General features: G+C 46.8%; 1 protein-coding gene and 1 long non-coding RNA gene across 4 annotated transcripts in view; one reads left to right on the top strand and one right to left on the bottom strand.

The window, feature by feature from the left end:
- Positions 1 to 8,245: 8,245 nt before the first annotated feature.
- On the bottom strand, positions 8,246 to 18,003 carry LOC114116167 (uncharacterized). Of its 2 annotated transcripts, XR_003590176.3 has the most exons (4): positions 17,546 to 18,003; positions 15,879 to 16,001; positions 15,238 to 15,404; positions 8,246 to 9,422 (listed from the first exon to the last, which is right to left on the bottom strand). It is a non-coding gene; the product is annotated as an uncharacterized LOC114116167 (long non-coding RNA). The 2 variants fall into 2 exon arrangements; XR_006060679.2 differs by having other exon boundaries at positions 15,879 to 18,003.
- Positions 18,004 to 19,010: 1,007 nt separating this feature from the next.
- The window catches only part of SLC22A3 (solute carrier family 22 member 3), a 99,478-nt gene continuing 94,941 nt past the window's right edge, over positions 19,011 to 23,547 (top strand). For both annotated transcript variants that reach the window (XM_012183210.4, XM_060419313.1), the window contains exon 1: positions 19,011 to 19,501. In XM_012183210.4, the coding sequence (XP_012038600.3) occupies positions 19,070 to 19,501 (432 nt within the window). In that variant the 5' untranslated portion in view covers positions 19,011 to 19,069. The remainder of the gene's footprint in view (positions 19,502 to 23,547) is intronic.

The raw sequence follows: 23,547 nt of genomic DNA on the forward strand, positions 1-23,547 counted from the left end.
TAAGATAGCATGTCATTGTGAGAAGACAGTTAAGTATGAGAGTAGGAACTGGCATGGATTCGAGGGGGTCGATGAAGATAACTGGAAAGAGGAGCGTCACTTGGGAGGGGGTAAGAGACAGGGAGATGGGTCATGGGAGAGCCCAGAGGGTGGGTCATGGTTAGCATGTACCAGGCAGGCTGGCTGGTCTGGAGCTGAGATTCAGGTGAGGACCGACTGGCCAAATACTGACCACCGTACTTTGCCTCTGTGCTTTGGACACAGAGAAAAATTATTTAGAGACAAATGCTCAAGCATGTCTTCTGTTGTGACTGTAGCCCAAGAGCCCTGTGGGAAAGAGCTTGAACCCTGACTGCATTTAGGGGTCAGACACATGCAGACCCGAAGGTGCAGAGCAATGGAATCTTGAGGACTGAGGGTGAAGGCAAGCTGCATCCAGCCCCCTTTCCCCTCCACTCAGCTGACACAGGCCCCTGGGAGGGTGACTTGCTCTTCACCACCATCAGCAAGCCTCCCCGTGTGCACAGCACCATTCTCATCAAACACTTTCCAACAAGATGCTCCTCTAGTGCATGCCCATCACTTCATCCGGTCTCTGCCCAGAGAAACCACAATCCGTTCTGGTTCTGGACCACTGAGAAGACTTTTGAGTGAGATTTTGGGGCCATATCCTCTTTTTTTCTGTGGGCTGATTGAGAACTTAGCCATTGAATAAGATGGGGTTCCCCAATGCATGTAAGACCTGCCTGCTCCCCGTCTCCGCCCTGGCCCCCAACCATCATCCTAGAGATTCCTGGAAGGTATAAGGAGAAAGGCTGACAACTGTCCAAATGGCACGTGAGCACCCCTAATAGGCAGTCCTGCACACTCACAGAAAGGCTTGGGTGAGAGAAGCCTGCGAGGGACAGGGCACAGCGCGAGTGTGGGGCTGTGGATAGACGCACACGGGGGTCTTGAAGCGGCCACCTTTGTGAGCACAGGCTGGTGACGTGCAGAGGGCCAGTTCTTATCAACTGTCCCGGCGAGTCTTTAGGTGTGCTATGGAGTGGTCTCAGGTGTGTTAGGGAGTGTCTTTAGGTGTGTTACAGAGTGTCTTTAGGTGTATTATGGGGTGTTTATGGTGTGCTATGGGGTGTCCTTGGAGAAGGCAATGGCACCCCACTCCAGTACTCTTGCTTGGAGAATCCCATGGACGGAAGAGCTTGGTAGGCTGCAGTCCATGGGGTCGCTAAGAGTCGGACACGAGTGAGCGACTTCACTTTCACTTTCCACTTTCATGCATTGGAGAAGGAAATGGCAACCCACTCCAGTGTTCTTGCCTGGAGAATCCCAGGGACAGGGGAGGCTGGTGGGCTGCCGTCTATGGGGTCGCATAGAGTTGGACATGACTGAAGCGACTTAGCAGCAGCAGCATGGAGTGTCCTAGGTGTGTTATGGAGTGCCCTAGGTGTGTTATGGAGTGTCCTAGGTGTGCCATGTAGTGTCCTTAGGTGTGTTATGGCGTGTCTTTAGGTGTGTTACAGAGTGTGCACACAAAACCCCATGGGCCATGGGTATGTCTTAAGCAAAGAAAGCAGGTATTTTGAAGCAAGGTCACTAACCCCAGTGACCAAAGTATCAGCAGAAGAAACACAAATCCTACTGTGAAGAAGGTCATAGCTTTGTCATCAGATTTTGGTGAAATAGGATTGATCACTGTATTAGCAAAAACTTCTCTTTTTTTGGCCCATCAAAAGAGAAATGCTTATTTTGAGGCAGATGAATTCTACAGCCCGTGGCTTCAGTTTCACTTGTCCTCAGTACTAAACCCAAGGACACCCTCAAACAGCAGGCACACAATCTCCAGTTTATAAGTGGGGCAGGGGGGTGGGCTGCAGGAGGACTCTTGTAAGTTGGTTTCCTGGATCGCAGGAGTGTGTCCGCATCGACTCTCAGCCCAGCCGTAAAGCTCTCCCGAACGAACCCCCTGAGTTCTAAAGCTGGTTCCAAGAGCCGCCTCCGTGCAACTGCGAGGCTCAGGATGGCGCTGGGCCAGGGGGCGGGGCTGGGCTTGGAGTGCGCGGACTATCTTGCCCTTGAAGGGAGGAGCTCAAGGTCATGGTCTTTGGGGCAGCACTTTCCCGAGCTGGTTGTCATAGCAATCAATACGCCATTACTTTTGTTTCTTAAATAATTTTTTTGGAACAGTTCAGGACTCACAAGAAGTTGAAAAATAGTACAGATTCTATGCATCCTTCACCCAGTTTCGCCAAGTTTCCTTAGTAATTATCTCCTACATAATCATGGTATATTTTCCAAACCTGAAAACTGGCATTGGCAAGATACTCTTAACTCAGAGGGCTTATATGAGTTTGACCAGTTAGCTCCCACCTCCCAAACAAGCATAATGCTTTAGAATTATTAGATCATTTTATTCTTCCAGTGCTAACAAAGCTAAAAGAAAAAAAAAACAAACCTCAGTTTTTGCAACACAATCTTCCTTCCATTCTTTACTATAAAATACTTAACTGATATTGTTATTTGACTGAAGACTGAATAGGTTTTATATTTACAGAAATCCCTTTAATTTTGATATCAAAAGGTAAAGATTTTCTTTTAAATTTCTAGGCTATACAATACTTGTAGACAAAAGACTAATATATAAAATGACAACTTTAAAAATTAATCTGAGTCAGTGTTAATAATGGTGTTTCAGCCTGGCTCCTGGACTTACTGGGGTTGTAAACTGAGTGAACTCATGAGTTACTTGATCTCCTTGGTTCTTAAACCCTTGACTGCAAAATAAGGGAATTAGACTATATGACTTCTGAAATTTTTTAGTTAAAAAACCCCAATGCGATCCCTATGTCAAAAGAGAGATTGTTATAGAAAGCATAAGATGGTTTTATTAAAAACAGGCAAAACAAAAACCAAACCCTAGCACAAAAAGGAGATGTCTCTTGCACTCACAGAAAAGTCATGGGAAGAGGACAAAAGAACACTCAAGGACAGCATCCCTGTGGAGGACGAGGACTCCTGCCTGAAGATGGTCCGGAAGAGGAGATATGGTCTGAATTTCCCACAAACCACTTAAACTTGTGGGGCGTTTGGACGAGTGATGTTAACCGTTCCAAGTCTCCGTTTTCCAATCTGAAAAGGATGATGGATCCTGTTAGCGTGGTTCTGAGGAGTAAAAGGGATATAACAGGAAAACACACAGTGCAGTCCTGTTCCGTGAATGTTGACAGAGACCCGGAGTGTCAGGGATGGGCATGAAGCGGATGTGGAGTTACATGGTGTGACTGGAATGAGGGATCCGCCTGCCTCCCGGGAGCTTAAGTAGGGAGCTTCCGCTTCCAGAGGAGGAGGCGTTACGGGGCTTAGGTGTGGTTGTCATCATCCTAGGCTCTTGAGAACCGAGAAAGGTGACGGGGTTGCCCTGTGGACACATACAGAGATCCCCGTTCTCAGCATGGGGATGTGAACTGCTAGAAATGGGGAACTCTAGCGCATTCTATTCTGTTTTTAGGAAAAATAGATAAGTCTCGCATACTTGTATCTCACTGTAAATTTGGGATTAGAATTTAGACTTTGAATTCCACAGTCTAGGACATGTAAATATGAAAATGGAACACAGAGTTAATATTCTCTCCCCATTTTACTGCTTGTATTCATTTCTTATCTACAAACGCCTTCTTTCTGCCTGGCCTTTTCTGCTACTATTTATAGCATGTCTAAAATATAGCCTTCCAAACACAGTACTCAAGATAAATGGTAAAAGCATCTAGACCACAATTAATGCAATAAAAGATACAGAAAAATTAATTAATAAGAATGCGAACGCTCCTGTCTCAGTTCAGTTCAGTCACTTAGTCGTGTCCGACTCTGCGACCCCATGAATAGCAGCACGCCAGGCCTCCCTGTCCATCACCAACTCTAGTTCACTCAGACTCACGTCCATTGAGTCAGTGATGCCATCCAGCCATCTCATCCTCTGTCGTCCCCTTCTCCTCCTGCCCCCAATCCCTTCCAGCATCAGAGTCTTTTCCAATGAGTCAACTCTTCACATGAAGTGGCCAAAGCACTGGAGTTTCAGCTTTAGCATCATTCCTTCCAAAGAAATCCCAGGACTGATCTCCTTTAGAATGCACTGGTTGGATCTCCTTGCAGTCCAAGGGACTCTCAAGAGTCTTCTCCAACACCACAGTTCAAAAGCACCAATTCTTCAGCACTCAGTTTTCTTCACAGTCCTACTCTCACATCCATACATGACCAGTGGAAAAATCATAGCCTTGACTAGACGGACCTTAGTCGGCAAAGTAATGTCTCTGCTTTTGAATATGCTATCTAGGTTGGTCATAACTTTTCTTCCAAGGAGGAAGCGTCTTTTAATTTCATGGCTGCAGTCACCATCTGCAGTGATTTTGGAGCCCCCCAAAATAAAGTCTGACACTGTTTCTACTGTTTCCCCATCTATTTCCCATGAAGCGGTGGGACCAGATACCATGAGGAGCTTTAGGCCAACTTTTTCACTCTCCTCTTTCACTTTCATCAAGAGGCTTTTTAGTTCCTCTTCACTTTCTGCCATAAGGGTGGTGTCATCTGCATATCTGAGGTTATTGATATTTCTCCTGGCAATCTTGATTCCAGCTTGTGCTTCTTCCAGTCCAGCCTTTTTCATGATGTACTCTGCATAGAAGTTAAATAAGCAGGTTGACAATATACAGCCTTGACGTACCCCTTTTCCTATTTGGAACCAGTCTGTTGTTCCATGTACAATTCTAACTGTTCCTTCCTGACCTGTATATAGGTTTCTCAAGAGGCAGGTCAGGTGATCTGGTATTCCCAACTCTTTCAGAATTTTCCGCAGTTTATTGTGGTCCACATAGTCAAAGGCTTTGGCATAGTCAATAAAGCAGAAGTAGATGTTTTTCTGGAACTCTCTTGCTTTTTCCACGATCCAGCCGATGTTGGCAATTTGATCTCTGGTTCCTCTGCCTTTTTTAAAACCAGGTTGAACAGCTGGAAGTTCACAGTTCACGTACTGCTGAAGCCTGGTTTGGAGAATTTTGAGCGTTACTTTACTAGCATGTGAGATGAGTGCAATTGTGTGGTCGTTTGAGCATTCTTTGGCATTGCCTTTCTTTGGGATTGGAATGAAAACTGATTTTTTCCAGTCCTGTGGCCACTGCTGAGTTTTCCAAATTTGCTGGCATATTGAGTGCAGCATTTTCACAGCATCATCTTTCAGGATTTGAAACAGCTCAACTGGAATTCTATCACCTCCTCTAGCTTTGTTTGTAGTGATGCTTTCTAAGGTCCACTTGACTTCACATCCCAGGATGTCTGGCTCTAGGTGAGTGATCATACCATCGTGATTATCTGGGTCATGAAGATCTTTTCTGTACAGTTCTTCTGTGTATTCCTGCCACCTCTTCTTAATATCTTCTGCTTCTGTTAGGTCCATACCATTTCTGTCCTTTATCGAGCCCATCTTTGCATGAAATGTTCCCTTGGTATCTCTAATTTTCTTGAAGAGATCTCTAGTCTTTCCTATTCTATTCTTTTCCTCTATTTCTTTGCATTGATCACTGAGGAAGGCTTTCTTATCTCTCCTTGCTATTCTTTTGGAACTCTGCATTCAGATGCTTGTATCTTTCCTCTTCTCCTTTGCTTTTCACTTCTCTTCTTTTCACAGCTATTTGTAAGGCCTCCTCAGACAGACATTTTGCTTTTTTGCATTTCTTTTCCATGGGGATGGTCTTGATCCCTGTCTCCTGTACAATGTCACAAACCTCCGTCCATAGTTCATCAGGCACTCCATCTATCAGATCTAGGCCCTTAAATCTATTTCTCACTTCCACTGTATAATCATAAGTGATTTGATTTAGGTCATATCTGAATGGTCTAGTGGTTTTCCCTACTTTTTTCAATTTAAGTCTGAATTTGGCAATAAGGAGTTCATGATCTGAGCCACAGTCAGCTCCTGGTCTTGTTTTTGTTGACTGTATAGAGCTTCCCCATCTTTGGCTGCAAAGAATATAATCAATCCGATTTCAGTGTTGACCATCTGGTGATGCCCATGTGTAGAGTCTTCTCTTGTGTTATTGGAAGAGGGTGTTTGCTATGACCAGTGCGTTCTCTTGGCAAAACTCTATTAGTCTTTGCCCTGCTTCATTCCGTATTCCAAGGCAAATTTGCCTGTTACTCCAGGTGTTTCTTGACTTTCTACTTTTGCATTCCAGTCCCCTATAATGAAAAGGACATCTTTTTTGGGTGTTAGTTCTAAAAGGTCTTGTAGGTCTTCATAGAACCATTCAACTTCAGCTTCTTCAGCGTTACTGGTTGGGGCATAGACTTGGATTACTGTGATATTGAGTGGTTTGCCTTGGAAACAAAGAGATCTTTCTGTCATTTTTGAGACTGCATCCAAGAACTGCATTTCGGACTCTTTTGTTGACCATGATGGCTACTCCATTCTGAGGGATTCCTGCCCACAGTAGTAGATATAATGGTCATCTGAGTTAAATTCACCCATTCCAGTCCATTTTAGTTTGCTAATTCTTAAAATGTCAATGTTCACTCTTGCCATCTCTTGTTTGACCGCTTCCAATTTGCCTTGATTCATGGACCTGACATTGCAGGTTCCTATGCAATATTGCTCTTTACAACATCGGACCTTGCTTCTATCACCAGTCACATCCACAGCTGGGTATTGTTTTTGCCTTGGCTCCATCCTTTCATGCTTTCTGGAGTTATTTCTCCACTGACCTCCAGTAGCATACTGGGCACCTACCGACCTGGGGAGTCCCTCTCTCAGTATCCTATCATTTTGCCTTTTCATACTGTTCATGGGGTTCTCAAGGCAAGAATACTGAAGTGGTTTGCCATTCCCTTCTCCAGTGGACCACATTCTGTCAGACCTCTCCACCATGCCCGCCCGTCTTGGGTTGCCCCGCGGGCATGGCTTAGTTTCATTGAGTTAGACAAGGCTGTGGTCCTAGTGTGATTAGATTGACTAGTTTTCTGTGATTATGGTTTCAGTGTGTCTGCCATCTTGCAATACCTACCGTCTTACTTGGGTTTCTCTTACCTTGGATGAGGGGTATCTCCTCACCGCCGCTCCTCCTGACCTTGAAAGCGGAGTAGCTCCTCTCGACCCTCCTGCACCTGCGCAGCCACTGCTCCTTGGACATGGGGTTGCTCCTCCTGGCCGCTGCCCCTGGCCTCGGGTGGGCGGTAGTTCCTCTTGGCTGCTCCTGCACTCTCGCAGCCTGGCACTCTCGGCTCCTGTCCAGCAGTCCATATAACAATGCTATTTACATCAGCATTTCCTAGTAGGTATTCTTGTTCTCTTTATACTATTCCTTTGAGCCCCATTTTGGAAAGTGTCCATTTTGAATTTTTCAAGGAGCTTTCACCTTTTCATGTTTAAGACATAGTTTTAAAATCTCATGACAATGAATATTCTGTCTCCCAGCAGAGAGAAAACCAATGTGTACCCACTGCAGTATTCTTGCCTGGAGAATTCCATGGACAGAGGAGTCTATAGATAAGTTAAGAGTCTGTCTGTGATTTAATAGTAATAAATAATTTAAGCAGGCCATTAAAAAAAAAAAGAAAACCAGTGTACATATATACATATATATGGCTTCCCTGGTAGTCAGTGGTAAAGAACCAGCCTGTCAGTGCAAGAGATGTAAGGGACATGAGTTCAATCCCTGGGTCGGGAAGATCCCCTGGAGAAGGGCATGGCACCTGACTCCAATATTCTTGCCTGGAGAATCCCATGGACAGAGGAGGCAGGTGGGCTACAGGCCATGCGTCACACAGAGTTGGACACGACTGAAGCAGCTTAGCATGCACACACATATATACATTTATATGGCTTCCCGGGTGGCTCAGTGGTAAGGAACCCACCTGCCAATGCCAGAGACGCAAGGGATGGGAGTTCAATCCCTGGGTCAGGAAGATACCTTGGAGAATGAAATGGCAACCCACTCAATTATTCCTGCCTGGGGAAGCCCATGGACAGCGGAGCCTGGTGCAACCATGGGGTTGCAAAAGAGTCGGCCGGGACTTAGCAAATAAATGCCAACAACAATACATACATACATACATATATATATATATATATATATATATGTTAAATTGTACTAAATATGACCTGGATTACTGTATTTTATTTTTGTATTTAAAGGAAAAGAGAGCTTGAACTCATTGTATTTTACAGCCAGGAAATAGTCTAATTATCTTAATTTCATTGTACTTTTAGAAATGAATTATTTATTGGTCCAACCAGAACTCTTTGACTTCAGTATAGGGAAAGTAGACATCTGTAACTTGAAAAATACAAACAAAAAGTGATTCCAAAAGGAAAGGAACCCACACATAGAAAACCGCTCCGACACAAAACCAGCGAAGCACTCAGAGCCCCTTTCTGAGACTCTGCTAACACAGAGCTCATGTCTCCAGACCATCTTTCAAGCCTAGACTCTGGAAATTGTTCATTGCCTACAGTGTTACAGCATCTGTTTGTGCTTGGGGTACAACAAGGAATTCTTCTGGAGATCTACATTATTGTACAAAATATAGGACTGCACAGAATGCACTGTTAAAGCTGGTATGTGAATTGTTGTCCCCTGCCTGCAATCTGATAAATGAAAAAATTGGAAGAAAGCATTTGGAAACTTTTCTATCAATCTGGCATCACCATGACATCCAATGTGTGAATGGTGGACAGGTCTCCTTGAACGGGATGTAGACCAGATATTGTTGAATTCACTTTGAGGGTGTCTGTGTCTTGAGAAGCAGATGATTAATGCCCAGTAAGACCACTCATTGGTCTGTAGTAAATCAGAAACAGGTTGACAAACAAATAAACAGGCCTCCTTTACCATTTATGGGAGGCATTGATATCAAACGCAGTCTTTGAAAGCTGTTTCTTTTACAGAACATGTGAGCATCACTCCATTTCAGTAACTAGGTCAATATAATATCATTTTCAGTGAATGTGTTATTCTCCAGTTTCTAAATTCAATTGTGTATGTATCTGTTTGCACGTGCACTTAGTCATTCAGTCCTGTCTGAGTCTTTGCAATCCCTCCAGGCTCCTCCATCCATGGGGTTTCTCCAGGCAAGAATACTGGAGTGGGTTGCCATTCTCTTCTCCAGGGTATCTTCCTGACCCAGGGTTTGAACCCAGGTCTCCCGCAGTACAGGTGAATTATTTACCGTCTGAGCCACCAGGGACATTTAAGTTCAATTTAAATTAAGTGTCACTCAGATTTTAATTGGTGCCTGCGAATCTCCTGAAACTGCCTTCTCCCAAGTGAGGACAGCATTACTGTGATTTGTGGACAGTGGTACTGGGTCGGAAACGGTGGATGGCTTCTGAGTGCTGTGCCCAGGGGAACCACCACCACACGGTTGAAGGGTCCTCCCTGAAAGACAGTTTCATCCAGAATGAGGTCCAATTGCAGAAACTTCTGGGCAATATTTTAGCACTTAATAGCACAGTGGCCAAATCCCCAAAGTAATAGATGTCCTAAGAGTTCTGGAGACCCACGGAGAATATTGTGTCAGCCTGGCACTTCCCAAGCTACACGGATGACAGAAGCTGACCTATCTTTTGCCCTCAAGCTTGTTTCCCCTTTCCTCCACCTCTGTTCCTAGTCAGTCATGATCTGACCTCCTCCCCACCTCAGAGGTACCCTCAACATGGTGCTCTGGATGGCTCCTGCCCAGTGACAGGCGTGGGACAGAAAAAAAACCCACTTACCATTCCTGGCCTAAACCATGTGTGATGGAAAGGATTTCAAGAGAGAGAACATGCTTCACCTTGAGCTTGTTAAAATGACACAAAATAAGTGTTGGAAGGAACGGGGCAAAAGACTTGCTTTTGTATCTATTTGGAGAGTAAGTATGAACTCTCCAATCTCTTAGGCTAGATCGGGTTTTTCTACCTTGCCAAAATTCAACTCTGGAATATTTTGAGCTCTATTTAGCATTTTCTTCATGGCTACCATCTTCTCCAAAGATGACTTTGGAGAAGACCAAGATCCTAGATACTTCAAGTACAGAAAGGATCTATTGCTAAAGAATAATAGTATCTGTGATACTGTCTCCCAAACCAGAAGCTTTCCTCTAGGGAAGTCCAAATTATAGTCAACTAGTGAGAGAATGGGCCAGGGAAAGAAATGAGTATTGGTCAGTCTAAATCAACATTAGGCTCCAGTATTCTGCCATATAACAAGGGAAGTGCCCTGTGGTTTTTACTACATTCACACACTAAAGTAACAAATAGCCCTGTGTGTGTGTGTGTGTGTGTGTGTGTGCGTGTATGTATGTATGTGTGTGTGTGTGCACGCGCACACGCACTTAGTCGCTCAGTTGTGTCTGACTCTTTGCAACCCCGTGGACTGTAGCCCGCCAGGCTCTTTTGGCCATGGAATTTTCCAGGCAAGAATAATGGAGTGGACATTGTATTTAATTGCATTGAGCAATTCAGCTACATGCAACAAATTCTGATAAATTCTCTTCTCATTTTTATTCTATAATCAATATTTCTTATTTTCCTTGTTATGGTTTTTTAGAAACATTCATCACTTAAAAGTGAACATTTAATTTTCAAATACATGGGATATTGTTTAAAGTATCTTTAATATTAATTTATCATTTAGATTCTTTCTAATTTAAATGCTTTCTCATCTGCAATCACCCGCTCTGTTTTTTTCAGTTTTCTGACTTTGTTGAGGCTTTCAATGGCTAAGATCTCTCTTGGTAAATATCACATTACATTTGAAAAGATGTGGGCTATTTTAAAATATCTTTTGATATTGATTTCTAACATAATTCCACAGTGATACGAGAACAGACTCTGCACGATTTCAATGACTTTAGTCCATGAAATTTTTGCACCTTGTTTGATGTTCCTGGGTATGTTCCACTGTCTCCTAGTTTATAGCCTATGGGAACTTGAATAGAATTTGTATTCTACTGTTGTGTGAAAATTATACAAATTTAAATTATGTTGAATTGGTTCACAGTGCTTTCCAGGTCTACTTTATTCTTATACCTCTCTGTATATTCATTCTATTAATTTTTGAGACTTTGATATTGAAAGTCCAACTAAAAATTCTTAATTGATCTACCTAAAAAAATAATTGTAATATATAGTGGAACTATATGTAACTTTGTTCTGTATTTTCCAAATCTTCTGTATATGTTATCATACTTTCATAATCTAAAAAAATAAAAATTTAAAAAAAGAATATTGGAGTGGGTTGCCATTTCCTATTCCATGGGATTTTCCCCACCCAGGGATCAAACTCATGTCTCTTGCATCTCCTGCGTTAGCAGGAGGATTTTTTACCACCATGCCACCTGGGAAGCCCAACAAATAGCAACTCCAGTCCAAATAAGGGAAGAATGAGAGTGTTTTAAATATTCATACCCATTTGTTAAAAAACAAAAAGAAACCATGACTTCTCGTTTTTCCCCTTGAGGCTGGAGCATGTGCCCCAAGTCACTTGCCAAAGTTTCTGTCAGTGGATTGTTTTCAAAAGTTTTATTTCAAGATTTATTGCAACATTCCCAAGGAAACTAATCTTTTTTTGTGCTCTACAAAAAGCACAAATGTCATTATGACGTATTTTGGTAATTCAATATGTGGTGAATAAATACTAATAATCTGGTATATCCATTCCTAAACATGATTTTTAAAATACCAACTATAAAATTTTAGGTTAAAAAAAACCCCAACAATTACCTTTTCAAAAAGAGTTAAAGTCTGTACGTTCAACAAAAGTTGAGAGTTGTGGGCCAATAGATTGTTATTGGTCCTATTCAGCAAGCATTTACTGGTCACTATGTCTGGAACAGGCTTCCCAGGTGGCCCTAGAACCCGTCGGCCAATGCAGGAGAATGAAGAGGTGCTGGGTCGATCCCTGAGTTGGGAAGATCCCCTGGAGAAGGACATGGCAACCCACTCCAGTATTCTTGCCTGGAGAATCCCACGGACAGAGGAGCCTGGTGGGCTGCAGTCCAAAGGGTCGAAAAAAGTCCGACACAACTGAAGCCACTTAGCATGCATGCACACATGTCTGGACCAGCTCTGTCCAACAGAACTTTCTGTGTTGCCGGAAATGTTCTTCATCATAGTCCAATATGGCAGTCACCAATCGTGCATGGGTTTATCAAGTACTTGAACTGTGACTCGCTAAGAACAGAGCCTTTCATTTCACTTAATTTTAATTTAAATGCAAATGGCCACAAATGGCTAATGGTACCTTATTGGACAGTGCAGATATGAAACAGATATCACTGTTTAAAGAGAGAAAGAGAAACATGATTTGGCTTTTCTCTAAAACATCTACAGAGTAATGGGAGAAATAAAATGCACACATAATTTTACATAGAAATCCCAATTGAATTTCTATGGAAGTTAATAAAGGATAAAATTTATACAGAAGAAAAAGAAAATCCCAAATTGCCGAAATGACTCTGAAAAGGAACAAAGTAAGGGGAGAGAAGGGATGAGACTTGTCCTCCCAAATACTAAGAATTGTTACAGAATTATTGTGGTTAATAGTAAAATATTGTCCTGGAAATAGACATGTAGAGCGGCAAAAGAGAACAAAGAGCCCAGAAACCCTTTCATGCATTTTATTTTTTCTTTTTGGAAGATGCAAAAAGCAGAAGCTATAAAACAAATTGACACATGGTACTACATCAGAATTTAAACTTGTAGTCACCAAGACACTACAGAGTGAAAGGACAAGCCACAATCCAAGAGGGAGGGGATATATTTATACATATAGCTGATTCACTCATCGTACAGCAGAACCTAACACAAAATTGTAGGGCAATTATTTGCTGTTCAGTCGCTAAGTCGTGTCTGATGCTTTGCAACCCCATGATGGCAGCATGCCAGGCTTCCCTGTCCTTCACTGTCTCCCAGAGCTTGCTCAAACTCATGTCCATTGAGTCAGTGATGCCATCCAACCACCTCATCCTCTGTCATCCCCTTCTCCTCCTGCCCTCAATCTTTCCCAGCATCAGGGTCATTTCCAATGAGTTGGTTCATCACAACAGGTGGTCAAAGTAATGGAGTTTCAGCTTCAGCATCAGTCCTTCCAATGAATATTCTGGATTAATTTTCTTTAGAATGGACTGGTTTGATTTCGCTGCAGTCTAAAACTCTCAAGAGTTTTCTCCAGCACCACAATTCAAAACCATCCGTCCTTCGGCACTCAGCCTTGTTTATGGTCCAAATCTCACATCTATACATGAATACTGGGGAAAAAAAAAAAAGCTTTGTCTACAGGGCCCTTTGTGAGCAAAGTGATGTCTCTGCTTTTTATTTGCTGTCTAGGTTTGTCATAGCTTTTCTTCCAATTATACCAATTTAAACAAAAAAGACAAGCCACAGATTGAAGAGATAGAACATAGATAGCTGACAAAGAAGCAAAGTAAACAAATAAACAAGTAATTTTCAAAAACTTCAGTAGGAAAAAAACAAGTAACAAAGAGAACACAGACAGAGGATATGAGGAGTGACTCGTGGAAGACAAACCTAAATGATGAACGTTAAGTGCTAAGTCACTTTCCATCCTGTGCAACTCTGTAAGCCCATGGACTGCATCCACCAGGCTCCTCTGTCCATGGGATTCGATGCAAATGTGCTCAGTCTGACCAAATCAGTAGTAAATCAGAACAATGGCACTGCGTTTCAAACCCATAGTGTCTGCCACTGCACTTGAGGGTAACAAGCACATGTGTTAGTGTGGATGGGGATGATCTCACAGGTTGCTGATGAGACATGAATTGGGGCCACCTACTGAAAGCAATTTGGCGACATCTGGTGAAGCTCAAAATAGGTACATACTATGGTCCTGACGCAACAGTTAGAGCTGGACATGGAACAACGGTCTGGTTCCAAATCGGGAAAGGAGTACGCCTAGGCTGTACCTTGTCACCCTGCTTATTTAACTTATATGCAGAGTACATCATGCTAAATGCTGAGCTGGATAAAGTACAAGCTGGAATCAAGATTGCCAGGAGAAATATCAATAACCTCAGATATGCAGATGATACCACCCTTATGGCAGAAATTGAAGAAGAACTAAAAAGCCTCTTGATGAAAGTGAAAGAGGAGAGTGAAAAAGTTGGCTTAAAAGTCAACATTCAGAAAACTAAGATCATGGCATCTGGTCCCATCACTTCATGGCATAGATGGGGAAACAATGGAAACAGGGAAAGAATTTATTTTGGGGGCGGGGGGCTCCAAAATCACTGCAGATGGTGACTACAGCCATGAAATTAAAACATGTTTGCTCCTTGGAAGAAAAGCTATAACCAACCTAGACAGAATATTAAAAAGCATTACTTTGCCAACAAAGATCCATATGGTCAAAGCTATAGTTTTTCCAGTAGTCACATATGGATGTGAGAGTTGGATTATAATGAAAGCTGAGTGCCGAAGAATTGATGCTTTTGAACTGTGGTGTTGGAGAAGACTCTTGAGAGTCCCTTGGACTGCAAGGAGATCCAACCAGTCAATCCTACAGGAGATCAGTCCCGAATAATTATTGGAAGGACTGATGTTGAAGCTGAAACTCCAATATTTGGCAACCTGTTGCGAAGAACTGACTCATTTGAAAAGACCCCGATGCTGGCAAAGACTGAAGGCAGGAGGAGAAGGGGACAACAGAGGATGAGATGGTTGGATGGCATCACTGACACCATGGACATGAGTTTGAGTGAACTCCAGGAGCTGGTGATGGACAGGGAGGCCTGGAGTGCTGTAGTCCATGGGGTTGCAAAGAGTCGGACATGACTGAGTGGCTGAACTGAACTGATGGTCCTGACAGTCTATTTATAGGCATTTACTTTAGATCAGTTCTTGCCAAGGGAACGTGCACTACAGGTTCACTGCCATATCATTTATAATTATGAAAAATTGAAAATGGGCTGAATATCTCTGGAATAAATTGTAGTATAGCCATGCAATTGAATGATACCTCGCAGTAAATGAGCGAGATCCACATTTATCCAGACTTACAGGTCTCAAAAATATAATGTGGAGTGAAAAAGGAAGTGACAGAAAAATACAGAATATGGTACCATTTGTGTAAATTTCAAAGCACCCCAAGTACTATGCAGGTTCCCCCCATTCTCTGAAAGTAGAGCTTTCCGATGAAACCTCTCCTAAGCTGAAATGTGGAAAAACAAAGGAGCAGTCGCCTTAGGACACACCTTGCTAACAGATGCAGAAAATAAACAGAGATGAAGCACAGATGCTCACGGGCAATTCAAACCTATGCAGCCTTGAAGGTGAGATGATCCAGGTAGCTTCTGGGGTAGGCGCTGCTAGGCAGGGCCACTCTCCCTGCTGGGGTGCACACTGCTTCTTGAGCGACTCGCTGCAAAACAAACGCCGAAAGCTATTTTCAATTTTCATCTTTCATTATAAAAGTGAAAATCCTCTTTGATTCCTTTTGGTTAGGAAAAAAAAACAGGTGCTGATGTCGTTCTTTCATAAAAGCAAAGTGTCATAAAACAAACTTTTGAAGAGCAAGGGACCCCTGTGTAGTTGTTTGTAGTACTTAGGTATAGCAAGGGTTAAAACATGGATGATATGAGTAACATCTTCATAACAGCTGTACCTGGACAAGGAAGGGCCTAAGCCTTTACCAAAGGGGGCCACATTCTGGCCTTCCTCTCCCCTAGGGCCAAGCGGGTGTACCCACCTGAAGCCCATCCCCCTTGCCATCTTCCTGCCCCTCACCTCCCACCCTCCCCATCCCCAACCCACACTGGGACCTGAGATCCCAGGATTCCCTGCTGGTGGTCCTGAGCCCTCTTCTTGGGCCTGCACGACTCTCCCCCAGGCCCACCTTCCAGAGAAAGGGCCTGGGAGCTGCCCTGGGAGAACGCAGGAATGACAAGGACAGGACTTGAAGGCACGTGACAAAGACTTCATCTGTGTCTAGGAGTCTTCGTTCTTCATAGCCGCACATCTAAGATATAACAAAAGAAGGCAGAAGGCCAAACAATTGATGCAGTCGAATTGTGGTGCTGGAGAAGACAGTCCCTTGAACTGCAAGGTGATCAAACTGGTCAGTCTTAAGGGAGATCAACTCTGACTATTCACTGGAAGGACTGATGCTGAAGCTCCAGTATTTTGGTCATCTGATGTGAACAAATGGCTCATTAGAAAAGACTCATTAGCGGCCAAGGTAGTTGCAGAGGACTCAGCAGAGGGGGTGCTGACATTCCGCCCAGGCCTTGCTGGGCCGTAGCTGTGAGGATGGGAGGGCAAAATGCCAGGAAGGAGAAACGTCGTGTGGACAGGCTCGGATTTAGGGAAGTTAAGGAAGGATTTGAGGATTAGCAAGTCGTGTTGTGTTTGGCTGTCACATGGGGGGACAGCTTGGTGAGGGATATAGGTTGGGATCTTGAAAGGGAGGGTGAGAAATGAGTGTTCAATTTGGAAACAAGGCAAGCCCTTCAAGGAAGCACCTCCGAGCTGCTCTGTGGGAAGGCAGTGAGGAGGGCGGGCTGGCCCCCAGAAAAGCTGCTGTCTGGACAAAGACAGTGGTGGAGTAGAAGATATGAAGCCACACGTGTGTGTGTGTGTGTGTGTGTGTGTGTAAGCCGTGGTGTCAGGAAGCATCCATTTATTCCACAAATGTTTACAGAGTGACTATTATGAACCAAGCAATGATCTAGGGGGTCGCAAGATAGAAATGAACAAAGCAGAATTTTCTGCCCTCTTGAAACCTGCATCCTAGGTAGGGGATACCAGAAAAACAAGTAAAAACGGCAGGACTTCCTTGGTGGTCCAGGGATTAAGAATCTGCCCGCCAACACAGGAGACACAGGTTCAATCCCTGGTCCAGGAAGATTCCACCTGCCCTGGGGCAACTGAGTCCGTATGCAAGGACTGCTGAGCCCACGGGCCGCACCGCCTGAAGCTCTCGCGCCCTAGAGCCGGGCTCCGGAACAAGAGACGCCACTGCAACTAGAGAGCAGCTCCCATCTCTCTCTGCAACTGGAGAAGAGAAGGAGCATGCAGCAAGGAAGACACAGCCAAAAGTAAATAAATAAAGCAAAGGAATGAAAAGATGCATCTGTTAGACGGTGATAAGCACTTTGGAGACAGATGAAGCAGGGAAGGGAGCTGCGGGCTTGTCTGTATACGTGCACAAGTGTGTGTAAGGGCGGAGGGGTGGTAAGCAGGGATGAGGGGAAGGCACACTGGAGTAAAGGCCTGGGGAGTGAGGGGTGTTGAGATGATATCTAGGAGTCTAGGACAGGGTTACGGTTACACCAATAGGCAAGCTGGGAGGTGGAGCTGGGTAGGAGGAGGAGAGACTGAGTCTGGGGTCCTGGGGGTGGGGGCAGTCAATAGGAGGACTACACCCTCGAGCGTGAGACACGCACACACAGAAGTCACTGCTAACTTAGTGAGAGACCTGCTTCAGCAGCTGGGAACAAGGATACGAGAACGATCAAGACAGTGAGAGCAAGCATTCACTCAGCCCTGACTATGTGCCCCTACCTAGCGTTTTATCCTTCCCAGTACCAGGAAGCCTTAGGGCATCCCTGAGCCATGGACTGGATTAACTCTGCAACAAAGAACAATGGGATTAAGAGCTAACTTGTGAAAGGGTACAGTAGGGGTCCGGCACTTTTTTGGCACTTCATATGTAATAATTTGTTTAACTGTCACAGCAAGCCCGGGAGGGGATGTCTCATTCGGCATGAGAAGTCTGGACTGGCCAAGTAAGGTGACCAAGGTCACAAGCTGGTGAACCAGACAGCCTGGCTCCCGTCCTGGCTCTGGATTTAAAAAAGAAAAAAAAGAAAAAAACAACTGTCAGCCTGCACTCTACCAGCTTCTCCACCCTCCGAGTAAAGAAACCTAAGGGTAGAAGCTTTTTGGACAGCTGGGGTGGGGGTCTGGGGAGAGAGCTGGAAAATTCTCAAGAAGGGGGAGGCTAGGCCAGGCCAGGCCGGGGGCTGCTAACAGTGCAGTGTGGTCCGCATACGTGAAGGCTGCAGCCTAGAAGGGGCTTTTCACCCGGCCAGAGGAGGCATCAGAGCGAGGACACGGACACAGCAGCTTGGGCGCCTAGCAGAGGCCCGGACCCCAGACGGGACGCAGCTCTGCCAACCTTTGCAAGAAAAAGTCAGGAAGCTAAAAACAGCCATTCAAAGCAGTCAGCAAGCACGCTTTCCAGGCGGTTTCAGGCAGAGAAGAGGCCTTGGCTAAAACAACCTGTAAGCGTCTGAGATCCCTTCTCACTTGGAACTCCAGGACTCTGCACAAGACGCTCAGCCGCTGTGGGCTGCCCAGCTGCTCCTTTTGAAAGTTGGACAATATCTGAGATGTCGCCAAAAATCTAACCTCGCGGAGTCCAAGTTCTGCAGTCGGTCCACTGTTCTGGGACCTGGCTGCCCGGCCTCGGGGGCGCGCGGGGCGGCTCTGCACCGAGGTGACGAGGCCCGGAGGGTGGGGGTCTCCCCGGGGCACAGGAGTGGGACCCGGAGCGCGGGCGTCCTCGGTCCCCCACAAGGTTGCCGCCGAGACCCTCGAGAAACCGAGTTCCAGGAGCCCGGGAGTCGTTAGGAGGCCCTGGAACTTTCTTGTCTGGAAGCCCGACCCAGACCCGCCCGCGGACCGGGCGGCTGGAAGGGACCGAATGGAGCCGCGCGCCAGCCCGGGAAGGCTGTGCGCGTCACTCGCAGTCCTGGGCCGGGTCCCCGGCGCGCGGTGGCGCTCTGCCAGGCCGCGCCACCCGGGCCCCGCCGCGCGCCCACCCCGGCCCCGCGGCGGCGCCCCCCGGGAGAGCGCGGCCCGGACCTCCGCGGACGCCCCCCTACTCTCCACGCCCCCGGGGGCGGGAGGCGAGGGCCCCGGGGCCCGAGGAGCGCCGTCCGCTGGCGCGGCGCCCAGGGGCGTGAGGCGGGGAGCGCGGGGGAGGCGGCCGGGGCGGGGGAGGCGGCCGGCCGGCCGGCGGGTCACTCGGCAGCCCCGGGCGGCGGGCGGCAGACGCGCTCGGGGGAAGCGGGCGGGCGCACCATGCCGTCCTTCGACGAGGCGCTGCAGCGGGCCGGCGAGTTCGGGCGCTTCCAGCGGCGCGTGTTCCTGCTGCTGTGCCTGACGGGCGTCACCTTCGCCTTCCTCTTCGTCGGCGTGGTCTTCCTGGGCAGCCGGCCCGACCACTACTGGTGCCGCGGGCCGAGCGCCGCCGCGCTGGCCGAACGCTGCGGCTGGAGCCCCGAGGAGGAGTGGAACCGCACGGCGCCCGCGCCCCCCGGCCCCGCGCCCCCCGAGGGCCGCGGCGACGGCCGCTGCCAGCGCTACCTCCTGGAGGCGGCCAACGCCAGCGCCGCCCCCGGCGCGCTCAGCTGCGCCGACCCGCTCGCCGCCTTCCCCAACCGCTCCGCGCCGCTCGTGCAGTGCCGGGACGGCTGGCGCTACGCCCAGGCCCACTCGACCATCGTCAGCGAGGTAAGGGGCCCGGCGGCGGCGGGCGGCGCGCGGATTCCCGCGGAGGCCGGGAGCCCAGCAAGCCGGGCGCCGGGACGGTGCGCGGAGGCTGGGACCAGTCGGTTACCTCCGGGCCCCCGCCAGCTTCATCCTGCACTCGGAAGGGCTGCGTCGCAACTGCCCGCCCCGGGGTTGTGGCTTTTCTTTTTTCCCCCTCTCTGCTAGGGAGTTAACGAGGCTTCCCTTGTGGTTCAGCAGGTAAAGAATCCGCCTGCAATGTGGGACACCTGGGTTCGATCCCTGAGTTGGGAAGATCCCCTGGAGAAGGGAAAGGTACCCCCTCCAGTATCCTGGCCTGGAGAATTCCGTGTTAATGGAGAGGTGCTTTGGTTGCAGGGGTGAACGAAAACTGCCCTAGAAGCCGAGGGCTAAGATACTTCGCGCACGCCTTCTTTGGGATCCGAGCATCCAATGGGATGCGCGTTAGCTCTGAGCTGTGTGTGAGCAAGTAGTCGGAAGGGACGGGTGGACGAGGGTAGAGAGAACCACCGCAGAATCTGGGGCGAGCGACACGGAACAGGTCCGCGCCGGCTGGTGGTCTCCAACCGGCAAAAAAAAGAAAGGCGAAATCTAAGTTTGAAGGCAGAGCCACCCACGTGATTATCTGAAATGCAGAAGGGCAAAGGTTGAGGCTATCCTGGGAGCAAGATTTTGGTAAAACTCCTTTGGGGCAAAGGGCAGCATTTGAGAGAAGTTGGGAAAGCTGAGGTTTTGAATTTAAAGAAAAAAAAAATCCCCTCTCCCAAGCATGCAGAGTGAACACCCCACTTACTGTGGGTGGCTGCTGGGAGCCGGGTGGGGGCACTCCTCACGGTTGGGGTAGGTGGAGCGGTCAGTCCCCACGGGCTTTTTGGCTACGTCTGGGTCGCAAAGAGTTGGACATGACTGAGCGACTTCACTTTCACAAGGAAGCAGGGCATGGCAGGTTAGGTGCCTTCTCCCTTGGTGGCAGGGCTGTCTTGATTGGCTCTAACCTCAGGGACCCACTGAGCTCAGGTGGATGGGATGAGCAGTTTTACTGAACTGTGCCTGCAATCCCAGATCAATTGAATTTCCAACAAATGATTGAATGTGCCCAGGCAACTGGGGTGGGGTGGGAATGTCTTTAATTGATTGTCACAAGGAGTGTTTAAGGACCACCTTGAATAATGGGGGAAAGCACTGGCTTCAGGGTTTGCAGTGCCTCTTCTGCCTGTAAACAGTGTTCTTTGATCTGGTGACCACATCTGTCTGGTGCTGGGGTGGTCGATCTTTGAGGTTACGCATGCTCTGTGTGTGAACACACTGTGTAAGGTCCTCTGCTAAGAGCTCTAGAGATCAAACCCCGGTCAGGCCATAGCAGTGTGTGTCTGGGGTACTTTAATTTCTACCTAATTTGTGGGTCACCATCAGGACTTGCTTTATAGACTGGTGGTATTAGGGATTTCACTCTTGAAATGAATGGGCGTGGGAAAGGGTATTATCACCAGTACTTCCTTCGAGTTGCATCCAAGGTGGCTGCTTCTATTCCATCCAGTATGACTGCTTAAGGCTACTTTCCAAGCAAACCAGCAGATGCCCCTTGGAGAGTAGACACCTGATTTTTGAAGACGTGAATCTCAAATGAAGAATGAAATGAGCCTTAAAAGCAGAAGGCACACACACTGCAGGGGGGTTTCCCTGAAGGCATGACCCATGCACATCAGAGGAGAGAGATGCTGCGATATCTAACCTCAGATGCCTCATTCTGGACTTCCAGGCTCGTTCCAAGCCTTCCAGGGTTATTTCAAAAGAGGGATGTTTATGAAGTCTTACGATGCTCAAAAAGGCACTGTGGAAGGCACCGCACATCAGGACCTGGGACTGCCTCCAGGTGGCTGTGTGGCTTGGGTGGATTGCTTGACCACTCTGGGCTTAGCTTTCTCATCTGTAGTATCAGGGTTTGGATTCAGCCCTTTGTAGTCCTACCAGCGCCATCAGTGACATCACTGGATGGCTATTCTCAGTGTAATCAGCACAATGACAAAAATCTTCAAGGAAAACTAAAATGTTATCCAGAATCCTCTCTTAAGGCCTCTGACAAGTTTCGGAAATATATTAGAGATTATTTTTTCCTCTCTCTCTTTTTTTTTTGGTCCAAAACTGACTGCTTCTTCTAGTTTGTTTTTAATGTTTTGATTCTTGAGAGGAAGCCCTCTGTCTGTTCAGGAGGTTCAGCATCTAGAACAATTCCTTCCCTCTTAGAGTTCTTCACTGCTAATACACAGCTGTCTTTGGTTTTGCATGCGGTCCAATTAGGGTTTATTTTTCATATTCTATCAGAGTGATGAAAGGAACTATAGTTCTATCTCTGACTCACACCATGTACACAGAGTGTTTTCAAGGACTTAAAAATCTATTGTATTAATCACGGAAAGGGAGGGTGAATTGGGAGAGCTCAGAAGGTGGAAGCGGAGCCCAGATTCCATCATGACCCCCTGTGGCTGTCATATTTAATCCTTGCACGATTGCAGGAAAGAGAGCATTGTCCCAGCCTTGCAGAAGGGGAGCCTGAGGCAAGAGAATGTGAAGAGACCTACCAGCGTCCCAGATGTTCCACATATCAAGTTGGGTCTGGATCCAGGGGGTCTTGATTGTGAATTGGTCTCCTTTGGGCCAGGCAGCGCTCAGGGTCCTTGGAACAGGTCCACACAATGCGATACCGGATCGCTCACACTTCAGAACCTGCAAGAAATCTTGTTGAACCTCCCTGTTTACTTAGTTACTATCCTGGTCTCCACTGACCAGCGTGTCATTTTGTTTCGTTTCACGGTGTCAGGAACATGATACGATGCAGATGGGGCGGCTGTCTTCCCTGTCGTGGGAAGGGCTGTGCTCTCGGCGTGAATGCTGCAGAATGGGCACTTCAACCTCAGCCACCCCTTTTTTCATCTTCCAAAGCGAAACAAGCACCAAGGAGTTAAGTCAGAAGTCAGTGCCAAGTGCAGGGCTGTTTTAGTCCAGCTCTCCGTCCTGTTTATCCTGCTCTAGGCAATGCAGTGGATTTTTCACCTATGTGGAAGGTCCTCAACACAGACTTTTCTAATGTCTGAATCTCAGCCTTATCTGGTTGCCAGACATTGGGCAGAAGAAAGCATGATGTGTTGTGGACAAGTCCAGGCCCTCGCCACCCAAATATTTCAGTTTCTTCCCCAGGGAGTGAGTCTTTGAAACTGATGTTGAGACTTTGAAATACTTGCTTGGTGGAGGATGGAGAGGGGCGCTCCTCTCGCACTAGGAACCAGGCTTCAGAGCACCATTAAAAATAGATTGAATTGCCCTTTCTAGATTATTCTTTCTCCCACACATAAAACATGAAAGTGCATTTGAGGGAAGTGGCTGTCCCGCTGAAGAAAGCAGAGCCTGCTTTGACCTTGGGGGCTGCCCTGGCGTTTCTCTGTCTCTGCTCTGCTTCTTGCACATCCATCCCAGGACAGGCGCCCAGCCTCAGAGATCAGAGCCATGAGCGTCTGGTCCTTGCTGTCCCACCAGTGTGGAGACACACTGCTGTGAATACTGGAGAGTGGAGGTTAGCCAGGCTCCCCGTTTATTCTGAGCTGAGTTTCTGATTTGCTCTGGGCCCTTGGGAAAGATCTTACTTTTCTACTGTTTTAATTTTCAACATGATGTGTGCCTTCCCCGTTTTTTTGCTGATCAACCTCACCAGAGCATCTGTTCTGTTATTACTTCAAAGGATCGACTGTGGCACTGTTCATTTTCTATTTCTCCTCTTTTATTTCTTTTTAGTTTCATTGTATTTTTAATATAAATAAAAAGTTATTTTATTGGTATATACTTAATTTACAATGAATTTCTACTGTACAGCAAAGTGATTCAGTTGTACATGTGAAGTGAAATGAAGTCACTCAGTCGTGTCTGACTCTTTGCGACCCCATGGACTGTAGCCTTGTAACCTATCAGGCTCCTCCGTCCATGGGATTTTCCAGGCAAGAGTGCTGGAGTGGATTGCCATTGCCTTCTCCAGGGGA

Source organism: Ovis aries, chromosome 8 (genome assembly GCF_016772045.2).
Source record: "Ovis aries strain OAR_USU_Benz2616 breed Rambouillet chromosome 8, ARS-UI_Ramb_v3.0, whole genome shotgun sequence".
In the NCBI taxonomy this organism is placed as follows: domain Eukaryota; kingdom Metazoa; phylum Chordata; class Mammalia; order Artiodactyla; family Bovidae; genus Ovis; species Ovis aries.